The sequence below is a fragment of the Corythoichthys intestinalis genome, chromosome 22 (assembly GCF_030265065.1).
Source record: "Corythoichthys intestinalis isolate RoL2023-P3 chromosome 22, ASM3026506v1, whole genome shotgun sequence".
NCBI lineage: Eukaryota > Metazoa > Chordata > Actinopteri > Syngnathiformes > Syngnathidae > Corythoichthys > Corythoichthys intestinalis.
The window spans coordinates 27,815,441-27,827,666 of NC_080416.1; the positions used below are offsets into that span (position 1 = coordinate 27,815,441).

The following is a 12,226-nucleotide window of genomic DNA, read 5'->3' on the forward strand; positions in this document are numbered from 1 at the left end:
ATACCAACAGGTTTTCTTCCAGAATGTTCCTGTATTTGGCTGCATCCATCTTCCCGTCAATTTTTAACCATCTTCCCTGTCCCTGCTGAAGAAAAGCAGACCCAAACCATGATGTTGTCACCACCATGTTTGACAGTGGGGATGGTGTGTTCAGGGTGATGAGCTGTGTTGCTTTTACGCCAAACATATCGTTTTGCATTGTGGCCAAAAAGTTCAATTTTGGTTTCATCTGACCAGAGCACCTTCTTCCACATGTTTGGTGTGTCTCCCATGTGGCTTGTGGCAAACTTTAAACGAGACTTTTTATGGATATCTTTGAGAAATGGCTTTCTTCTTGCCACTCTTCCATAAAGGCCAGATTTGTGCAGTGTACGACTGATTGTTGTCCTATGGACAGACTCTCCCACCTCAGCTGTAGATCTCTGCAGCTCATCCAGAGTGATCATGGGCCTCTTGGCTGCATCTCTGATCAGTTTTCTCCTTGTTTGAGAAGAAAGTTTGGAAGGACGGCCCGGTCTTGGTAGATTTGCAGTGGTCTGATGCTCCTTCCATTTCAATATGATGGCTTGCACAGTGCTCCTTGAGATGTTTAAAGCTTGGGAAATCTTTTTGTATCCAAATCCGGCTTTAAACTTCTCCACAACATTATCTCGGACCTGCCTGGTGTGTTCCTTGGTTTTCATAATGCTCTCTCCACTTTAAACAGAACCCTGAGACTATCACAGAGCAGGTGCATTTATACGGAGACTTGATTACACACAGGTGGATTCTATTTATCATCATCGGTCATTTAGGACAACATTGGATCATTCAGAGATCCTCACTGAACTTCTGGAGTGAGTTTGCTGCACTGAAAGTAAAGGGGCCGAATAATATTGCACGCCCCACTTTTCAGTTTTTTATTTGTTAAAAAAGTTTAAATTATCCAATAAATGTTGTTCCACTTCACGATTGTGTCCCACTTGTTGTTGATTCTTGACAAAAAAATTAAATTTCTTATCTTTATGTTTGAAGCCTGAAATGTGGCGAAAGGTTGCAAGATTCAAGGGGGCCGAATACTTTTGCAAGGCACTGTACCTCTTTTTGATCCAAAGACTCCATGTAGCATGTATCACTGAGTGTCAAGACACAGATGTGAATGGCCACAGCCTGATTTTTGGGGGATTTTATGGGTGAAACATGGTAATACAACAAGGGTCGCAATGCAGAAATCGCGAACATCAAGGAATGGTCTATATTTTCATTTGCATATATTGACCCTTTAAAAGTTTTTTTTTTCCTCCCAATTTTACTTTGTTTGGCTCGATTATCATCTAAAATATTGGGGGGGAAATGCGACAGTAACGAAAAAATACAATTAAGCGAGTGAATAATTTTTTAAAGTTTTTTTTTTAAACTAAATATTAGACATCAATTAATAATTCTAAGCTAAAAATGACAGACATTTCGAATAATAAATTGGCTAGGTTGAAACAAAAGCGGTTGCGCGACGTCTGTAAACGGGGGTTTCCAGGGTAAAACGTACAAATTAAAAATAGTTAAGGTTAATGGGCCATGAATCTGATATGGCAGCATAAAGACATTGTTCTATCAAACACAACAGTTCTTTTGACTTAAAATACAGCAGTTTATTTTAAAAAGGGGCTGCAGGAGCAGAAACTGCTTTTTCAGCCTTGTCTGTATTTTTCGCCATATCTCAATATCGATAAAATGATAGCATCGCACATTTTTTTACAGCACAAACGTAGCATAAACGAATGGCACCATTTCAGGTCTAATTTGTAATAAATAGGGACCTACCTGACGTCATCACTCGAAATTCAAATCTCTATATCTAAAAAATGCTAGCAGCACAAAGGACCTCAGTTGACCTCAGATTGAGCAATAAAAGAATTGTTTACATCTCAAAAACGATACCAGCACAAACAAATTTCATAATTTTTCTATAAATTTGCATCTGATGGGGAGCCAACTTCACAGAGGTTGTGAAATACCCCAAAATGAACTCATTACCTGCCATTGGGTGCCAATGACGGCAATCGACATTCAATCTGTTTGATCTGGGATGGCAAGTGAATGAAAGTTCATTTGCTGCCACCCTCCAAGTTCAAACAGATTGGACGTCTCCTAGTGGTAAACTAAATCCAATTCACCGCAGAAGGATTAAAATAGGTCGTTTACCTGTGTTTAGTCGTTTTGTCGAATTATCTCCTGACCCATGCATCGATAATTCTTATATCGCCATATTGTGAGATCATCGTTATCGTGAGCCTTGTATCGCAAATCGTATCGTGAGCTAACGAGAGGTTCCCACCCCTAGTCATCACACGGTGTGAAGTAGGTGGCTGTCTAACCTTTCCAGTCTCCAGGCCAGAGGTGAGGGTTGCGATGCGGCCCATTACAGTGCGATCGCCCGTGCACACAACGATGCCGCGAGCCGTGCCTGGTCAAAGGATGGGAGGGTCGAGTTGAGAGCACTCAAGCAATGTCATGTAACAACGCCACCACCAGATGGTGTTAGAGACCATTGTTTATTCTGAACATTCTGAACCAGGGTTATTGTTTAAATTCTATTGAATGGTGGTCTTACCCTCCACGCAGTTGGTGGAAAAGAAGGCGATGTTGCGCGTCTCCAGAGGATTGTCATGAGTGCAGTCAGGTGACCTGGTCTGCGGCTCTGATTCCCCAGTCAGGGATGAGTTGTCTACCTGTAGGTGAGGATTTACAATAAAACCGACTACAGAGGTAGTCCCTGTTAGCAGCACGGGTTTCATCAGGCAACGTTAATCACCTTGCAGCCGTGAGACGAGATGATGCGGAGGTCTGCGGGGATCCTGTCTCCCCCCTTCACCTCCACCAGGTCGCCAGCAACCACCTGCTCAGCATTGATCTGCATCTTCTCCCCTTCGCGGATCACAAGGGCTTGCTAGGAAGACAGAGCCAAGTGTGAAAATGATTTTCTCTGTCTTTTTAAGTTACCCGGAAAGTGTGCTGAACATCCTGTACCTGGGGGACCATGTTCTTGAAGGACTCCATGATCTTGGAGCTCTTGGCTTCTTGGAAGTAGGAGAAGCAACCGGTGATGATGACGACGGCCGACAGCACGATACCAAGATACAACTGGAACATTTAAGAATGTCATCAGTTAAGAGGGTATCTATACTACCTACAAGTGGTGAATGAAGTACTCACTTTATTTTAACAAGTATAAATACAGGGGCGAAAAAATACTTACATAAAAGAAACATCTACGAAAAAAATGCACCCAAGTGAAAGTACTTTCTTTAAAATTTACATTAGAAGTGAAAAGTAAAAGTTTTCTCCCAATGCAAAAATGTGATATGAGATCTGTGCCAATATTCATACAACCCCTAACAAAAAGTATGGAATCACCAGTCTTGGACGAGCACTCACTAGGACATTTTATCATGTATAACAAACTCAGATAAAAAGCTTGAAAAAATAATGATCTAGTTCAAAAGTGCAACTCTTTAGCATTCAGAAACACTAAAAGAAATGAATAAAAACATTGTGGTCAGTACATGTTAATTTTAATTTTAATAATTCATCACCTTGCCAAGAGTCAAGAATCTGCATTGGACAAGGAGTCAAGAATCTGCATTGGACAAGGTGATGATGCTGGAACTTTTGTTTGGTGCTGTTCCAGTGAGATTTACAAAGATGGCTGCCTGAAGAAAACATCAAAATTCCCTCAATCCTTGATGATATAATTAATCTATATCTAGCCACCCTTTTACTTGTTTGTTGTAGTTTTTGGTCATGTGTTCAATGAATGCATGTTTTGTTTTAGTTGCATTTCTGCATGTCAGGCAAAGGCAAAGGGGAGATGGCTGTGGTTAAATCTTCAATAAATGCACACGTTAACATTGAAATTTTAGATAGCTTTCTTATCCCTTCAATTATGTTTGCCATTTTCCAAGATGACAATGCATCATGCCACAGAGCAAAAACTGTCAAAGCATTCCTTGGAGAAAGACTCATCCAGTCAATGTCATGACCAGCAAATTGCCCAGATCGCAACCCTATTGAAAAACTGTGGTGGAAATTGAAAAGAAATGGTCCACAGCAAAACTTCAACCTGCTGGCAATGATCTGGCAACTGCAATCAAAGAGAGTTGGCACCAAATTGATCAAGAATACTTATCAAGTCCGTGCCTCAGAGACTGCAAGCGGTCATAAAAGCCAGAGGTGGTGCAACTAAATACTACAGATGTGTTTTGATTGTTATTTCTTTGTTTGTTTCTCATGATGCCATATATTTTTCCTAAGAATGGAGTAATTCTATATTTATTTCCCTACATTTGCGCTATAAAGGTAACATTTACTGACCACCACAATGTTTTTGACGTGGATTGTCACTCACTCGACGACTACCAGTTTAATGCAATTACTTCTACGCGACGTGACGTCCAACACATGTGCTCATTGGTTAAAAGCGGTGCGTACTTACTATTTGTGTTTTTCTTATCTTTTATTACCTTTTCATTGCCTCAAAATACTTTTTGTATCCGTTTCCCTCGCATACTTTAAACATTGTGTTTTCTTGTGAGAGCTTTAAAGCAGATTGTTGATTAGTCACTACATTTAAGTATTTTATCAAGGTATCTTTAGTATGTTCTGTCTGCATGCATCTGAACAAAACAAGCTGAAATCGCATAGTAGTACGTTGAGTCTTAAATTTGCCTCTTTCAGGACGCCGGTGTAGCACATTTTGGCAGTACACATTTTTTTTCTACTCTCGTCACGTTTCATCCGGTCTTTCCTGTTCATTTTGTTTTTGCTGTTTGTTTTGTGAAATATCGACAGTGATGTCATGCTCCCTAATGTTCCTCTCGGGTTCAAAGGTTTAGGATTGGAGTTGACACAAAAAAAAAAAAAAAAAGGTAAAATAACATTGGTGGGTATGCTTTGATCAATGTTCACAACAAGTTTTCACAGTGAGACGGACTAATGGTTCTCTCATTGGCTGTATGTATGTGTCAAAGTAGCTTATCCAGAGTGCAGCATGTGCCGTGACCCTTGAACGCTTCTCACTGAGGAGGCTGTGAAAAACAGCACGAGTCAAACGCTCCCCTGTGGTGGCATATGACCCGCCGCTGTTGTTTTGGTAGCAAAGCTCTACTCACACACTATCTTCCCTATGGGGGGCAGCTGCCTGCCACTCAAAGCTTTGCCACGCGGGCGCAATGAATTGTATTTTGTTCCTCCCGTACTTACGTTATCCCCGGCAGGCTCGTCCTCCGTGGCGGCCTGGATAGCGTAGGCCAGGAAGCAGAGGATGGCGCCGATCCACAGCAGGATGGAAAAGCCGCCAAAGAGCTGGCGACAGAACTTGACCCACTCCGGAGTTGTGGGCGGCGGGGTCAGGGCGTTCAGGCCGTCTCTGGCCAGATATTCCGCGGCCTTGGCGTTAGTCAGACCCTGGGCCAGACACACACACACACACATACACAAAAAACTAATGAGGAATATGAAGCTATTTCGGAATTGAGCTCAAATTATTTCTGCAGAACTACTGGCTAGAAATAGTACTAGTTGGGTGTTTTTAAATTATCCATGTATGTATGTAAATTATCCACGTATCATCGAGTAAAAGTGATCAAATGAAATAGTACAGTTGTGTTCAAAATTATTCAACCCCCACAGTAGATAAGTGTTTTTGCAAGTTTGACATTCATTATTCATCTTGTTTATTATCACATTATTGAAGCCCGACCCAAGCCCGATCTATTAACTAGATTTGCAGGCCCAGCCCGAAAAACCCAAATTTTTTAGCTATTTATTTTCATTTCTTCGAGTTGGCAGAAAAAAACGCAAGTTTTCTTAATGTTTAAATAGTCTACATATTTTCATGAACATTATAAAAGCATTTACACAACCAAATAACGCCGGGAAAGTTTAATATTAAAAAAAAAAATTTAAATAAAAAAACCATGCAGTTTCGCAGATACACAGAGGAAAAAATTCAAAAGGATCACATTTGTGTTGCCTTTGTGAGCATAAATAAAAGTCATTCATAACGAATTCTCAGTTGGCAGAAAAAAAACGCAAGTTTTCTTAATGTTTAAATAGTCTATTTATTTTTATGATCATTATAAAAGCATTTACACAACGAAATAACGCTGGGAAAGTTTAATATAAAAAAAATTATGCGGGCCACGACGTTCTTGTGCATGCACAAGCAAATGCACAATACAGAGAGCCAACTCTCGGTTTTATCCCAATTTTTTTTTTTTTTTAAATAATTTATTAGTCCGGCGCGGCATCACCCGACCCGACCCGAACGTGAATGCTTAACATTTCGGGTCGGGTCAGGCCCAAAATGTTAATCAGGTTCGGGCACAAGATCTAACATCTAAGAGATAGGACTAGGGCTGCAGCTATCAAATATTTTAGTAATCGAGTAATCGACTGAATATTCTATCGATTAATCAAGTAATCGGATAAAACAAATATATTTTTAGGTGAAGATCAATTATAAATATACATGAGAAAACAAGACATTTCATCTAATCTTGAACCATTTTCAGTCAACCAATGTCTTTATTTTCGATGTATATTGTTGAAAACAGCCAACAATTGCATCTCAAATGTAACTAGAATAAAAAAAGACTAATTCACTGCTTTCACTCAAAAAACCTTTAGATCTTATTAAAAAAAAATATATACATATATATATATATATATATATGTATATATACCTAAAAATACCGTTACGCTTTATAACACACATCACTTAAAAGTTAGGATTTTTTCCCACGTGTTTCAATTGAATTTCTATTTGTGTCAAGCCATTTTTAAGTTCTAGTTAGGTTTTAAGTTAGTCTAAACTAAGTCTTGATAGGATTTTGAGTTTTTGCAGTGTTCAAAATAAATGTATGATACAGGCTGTATTGGAGCACATTAAGGACCAGTGCTACTTAGTGTTTTATCCAGCAATGACTACTGAGCTAAAATTGATAGTTAGCATTATTATTGAGTTTTTATTTTACACCCTCATTACTCCACAACGCTATGTTATGTTAAAGCCTGTATGTAAGACACGTTAGCCACGTATCGAAAGTGGTCATAATTAATAGAAACCTAGCCCTCCGCAGGGCTAACGTTACGTTAGCAAGGTACAGTAACGTTAATCTTTTTTTATTAGCGCTTAGCGCTCTTTATTAGCGCTTAGCGCTCTACTGCTTTAAGATGGCGGCTGTTTACTAACGCTGCCCAGACGCGGCCGAGTCTGTCATTAAGCATCTAGTTCAACATACATGTGATCTCTATGAGACTCATCAAACGCTACCTGCTGCCAACGTAGCATCGTGCGGGCTAGTATTTAGCAACGTCGGCGTCGTTTGTAGCGGCTGTCGGTTGCAGTACGTTTTTTTTTTTGCTTCTTCCTCTACGTACGTGACATCAGCGCGTTGTCCCGCATTAAAAGTAGTCCGAGCAAAACGTGGTGCTTAGAGCTGTCAAAATAAACGATTACTCGAGGTGAATAAAATTACTCGGATCAGTTTTTAAACTTGAGTTACTCGAGTTGCTCGAGTATTCGTTTCAGCTCTAGATAGGACATAACATAACAATGGCTGAAGCGGAGAAAGAGGGAGCGAGAAAGATTATTGATGCACCTAAGACATTGAAAGCAGACATCTGGAGACATTTTGGCTTCTACGAGGTTGGTGGGAAACTTGACCAGAGTTATGCTGTGTGTAAAAAAATGAAACATGAGAATAATAATACAAATGGGGAAACCAAATCCGTTGCATCACCGGAATTGTGCAGGGAAGATTTTTGAACATACTTATATATTTTAAAATGCGCTGAATCGATTCGGCTTGTTGCCCGCTTCAAATCGAATCGTCCATGCCCCGCATCGGGATGCATCGCCGCATCGATTATTGTTGACACCACTAGCTGGTAGTGCACTGAATTCATAATACCTTGCACACGCTTAAGATTCTCTATACCTGAAGAAGCAAAACAACCCTAAAGCATGACTGACCCCCCATTGTGCTTCACAGTAGGCAAGGTGTTCTTTTCTTTATAGGCATCATTCTTTCTCCTCCACACGTACCATTGATCCATTGGCCCAAAAAGTTCCAGTTTGTTCTCATTACTCCAGAGAAGAGTATCCCAAAACCTTTGTGGTTTGTCCACATGGTTTTTGGCATACTTCTTGTGCTTTGGAGTGTGTCACAGTCCTTTTCAATCAGCTTAATTGCTGCTCATTGGGGTTCCGTTCCCATCTACAGTTGTTTTCACCAGCTGTTTGACAACACTTGAGGGAAACCTTTGTTCGTAAGAGTGGTGGACTAGGGGGATTGAATAATTTTGTCAATGAGGTAATCAAAGAAAGGCCATCAATTGGAATATTCCAAAACAATTATTTTTTTCCGAGGTATTTGTCTATATGACATGTCATTATTTGATGTGATTATAAACAACATAAAAAATGAATGTCAAACTTGAAAAAACACTTATCTACTGTGGGGGTTGAATAATTTTAAACACAACTGCATATTGACAGTACAAAATGGTATTGTTACAGGATGCCATTTCGTATTTTAATTTACATAGACAATAGAAAAATGTTCACAGGATCAACTTACCTGAACAATGTCAGTGGTGTATTTCCTGCAAACTTCCTCCACAGACATTTTGTGCTCCGTCTACAGAATTCAAATAGACACTGGTTGAACTTAATGTCATCCTACAATGTGGACAGTCATATGTATGTCAGCCACATATATTGACAGGCAGAGTAATTGAAAGCTCATCCACTTGATGACAGAAGCTATGATTAATCTACCCTTTACATAGAACAGAATAAATCATTGAGTAAGGACTAAAAGCAAACATATATGAATAGATTACAAAAATATCTATATTTACAGATTAATGGAAATTTGCCTGTGTGGGAGTGTGCGTGCGTGTGTGAGTGTTCGTTCCCTATGGACTCTGAAAAGGCTGGGCGTAAAAATATTTTATTTAAATTCTCACACATTAATGGGATGGATACAGGAAAACACAGCAAACAGAGAGACAAGTGAATAATAAAGTTTAGATGACACAGAATTTTTCTTCTCTGTGAAAAAGAGTCAAGATAAAGGTACTGTACCCTCCCAGCCACAAACATGACAACAAACTAGGGCTGTCCCAAACGACTAATTTTCTCCCGATTAGTCAGCCGACTATTTTTACGATTAGTCGACTAATCTAATAATTAAAAAAAAAAATTTTTTTTTTGTTTTTGTTTACTAATTTAGCAATGAAATTTTTGTTGATGCTTATCAATTCACAAAAAACATATTGGAACACTTAAATTATTTATTAAAGTACAAATAAACACGTAAATAACAATAATAAATCACAAATAAACAATGGGTTCAAATGCTGATAGAATTAACTAGTGTAGCATCCCGATTGAAAAGGTGGTCTCTTAAACTGATGGTTTACAACTTTTATTCCATCCTTGATGTGATCACACCGTAAGAGCTACGGTGCACACAAATAAAACAACACAATTAGGAATTAACAAAAACTTTTCACCTTTTTCCTTTTAAACCTTATTTATATATCAATGAATTGCCTTTACCTTAATTTATTACCTTATCATTGACAATCTCTCCCTTGAGTGCAATCACTGTATATACTGTATATATTTATGACCTTTTAACCTTATATAATTTTCTATACCATAAAATAAACCATAACATGAAATAAATATTTCAGTTAGCATTAAGGACAATACTAATAGCACTTATAGGCCCATTGTCAATGAAACATTATTATTCAGTAAGGCGACAGCACCCTCTGGTGTACAAAAAATGAAGAAAAAAAAGAAAATTACAAACTCGGTGACGGCGCTTGAGGTGTTTATTCGCGGCCGACGTGCAGCCAAGCTTGGCATTGAAGAGACAGGACAGAAGAGTGTACCCTCCGTTGTTTCTTTGAAATAAGTCAATGTTTTGGACACTCTGGTGCGCTTTTTTTGGCTTTGTGCCGCTTTCCCCGCTTGCATACAGAGCATCCGACATTCTGAACTTTCCACGCATATATTTTTTTTAACCCTTCATTAACCGTCGACGGGATGTTGTACTCGTCGACGGATTTACGTCATCGATGACGTCGACTATGTCGACTAGTCGGGACAGCTCTACAACAAACATTCACTCATTCACAACTTCCACCAGAAGAATTCAAGAGGTTAACTAATTAGGAAGGAAGATAGCAGTTTTTTGTTTTTTGTAACAAAAAAGGTAGCTCAAGTCAATGGTTTTCAGCTTCAATACATGTGGAATTTTTTTGGAATACTAAAGGCTGCCTAGCCGGATTTGACGAAATTTTACACAGTTGTACATTGGTACCTCTACATACGAAGTTAATTCATTCCAGGACCTTATTTGTAAGTCAAAATGGCCATATGTCGAGCAGGATTTCCCCATAAGAGTACATTATAATGCCATTAATTTGTTCCACAGCCCGAAACCTACACTAAATCCTTCATAAACGCTGCTGGTACCATTACAAATGGCAATTACACATAGCAAGACAAATTATAAATAAAAATCGGAATAATAATAAAATAATAATACCGTATTGGCCCGAATATAAGACGGTGTTTTTTGCATTGAAATAAGACTGAAAAAGCGGGGGTCGTCTTATATTCGCGGTCTAGACATTATACCCATTCACGACGCTAGATGGCGCCAGATATCATTGAAGCGATGTTTTGTCATGACAGATCTCAGCTCCTCTCAAGTTTAACCAGTATGCATTATTTTATTGCAATGTTTTTCCTTATTCAGATTTGTTTCAAGACTACAGTTACAGTTATACTTCACTTTGATGGTTAATGCAATTATTGCAATTTTGTTGTTTTATCACAATAAATTGGTTTACATTTCAAAAACCAGAAGCCGTTCATTTACGAAGCTGATTGCACTTTAGTTTACATATTTAAATGTTCAGATATTAAGATTTGAATGAGGCAAAATAACATGCTTTTTCTCTCAAATGTATTGTTATAATCATTTGTTTCAGTTGTACTGTAATTGTTTTCTGTATGAAAAATTAATGTGGTGTTCAAAAAGTCTTTTTTCAAACTTGAATCTTGAAAATGAGGGGGTCGTCTTATAATCAGGGCCGTTTTATATTCGGGCCAATACGGTAATTCCTGTAATAATCTAACGAATCAGGTTCTAATGTGGCCGATGTGTTTTGTGCTGTACCTGAACGCACCGCATGGCTGACGTGACAGTGACATAGGTGTGTGCGGTCGAGATTTTACTTTCACTTTTAAAGTGCATGTGACACGAAAAAGCATGTTTATTTCATAATACACGCAGTATTTTATGCTCCTGAATGATATGGACCGCTTGGATGTGTGTGGAAGCGATCGCTATATTTATTTAGTTTTTAATCCCGCGCCATGAAAATGAGTGACTTCCGGCTTCGGTCTTGCATTGAGGAGGAGGGCGCTGTGACGTGTACGAGTGAAGGCGTCCTCTTCACTAAACAGCAGTACTGTTGTGTATGAGGACTAAGGATTCAGCTGATTTTGCGGATTAATACGTTTATTTTTCGCATCACACCAGCCAAACGGCTGCAGAAAAATCTTGCTTTATGAGGGAGAGGCGTGTGCGCGTTTTGGGAGTTTCAAAAAGTTCCCATTCACCGTGGATATTGGCCAAAACAAACCCTACTACTGTGGGACCATTGGACTTACGAGGAAGTGAGTAAACATCTTGTTTTGTATTATGTCAAATACGAATACAGCGATTACAAAGTAAACACTACAAACTTTCTTTAAATAAAGGACTACTAACAGTACGTTTGATCATTGATAGGCATATAAAACATATAAACGCCGGGCGATTTGCCGATCCGCGATGACAATCGATAACCCAGTCGTCATGTCAAATAATCCGGGCTAGTTATGTGTGATTTTCCACTTCGAAGAGTTTGAAACATCACTCGGTTTGGGTTAGCATGTCGGCTAGCTGTCACGCCTCTTGGTTTGTTTACATTCTCCCAAGCCGGGGAAGGGAAATGACATATGTCCGATTTAGGTGTCATAAAATATCATTCGGGAGGTGCGACAGTAAAGGTGAAGTCGACAGTTTTGACCATTATGGAGTAATTTTGCCATGTCGTCCTTAATAAGTGCATTTTTATCATTTCATATTCCATGTAGCACAAGACTTATTTGTCA

The 12,226-nt window shown here is 38.9% G+C and overlaps 1 protein-coding gene across 2 annotated transcripts in view; it reads right to left on the reverse strand.

Annotated features, from left to right (window-relative positions):
- Positions 1-12,226, reverse strand: part of LOC130910366 (sodium/potassium-transporting ATPase subunit alpha-3-like) — a 65,367-nt gene that overhangs the window by 26,105 nt on the left and 27,036 nt on the right. For both annotated transcript variants that reach the window (XM_057827585.1, XM_057827584.1), the window contains exons 3-8: positions 8,622-8,681; positions 5,239-5,442; positions 3,007-3,120; positions 2,792-2,926; positions 2,591-2,708; positions 2,355-2,443 (exon numbers count right to left, since the gene is read on the reverse strand). In XM_057827585.1, the coding sequence (XP_057683568.1) occupies positions 2,355-2,443; positions 2,591-2,708; positions 2,792-2,926; positions 3,007-3,120; positions 5,239-5,442; positions 8,622-8,681 (720 nt within the window). The remainder of the gene's footprint in view (positions 1-2,354; positions 2,444-2,590; positions 2,709-2,791; positions 2,927-3,006; positions 3,121-5,238; positions 5,443-8,621; positions 8,682-12,226) is intronic.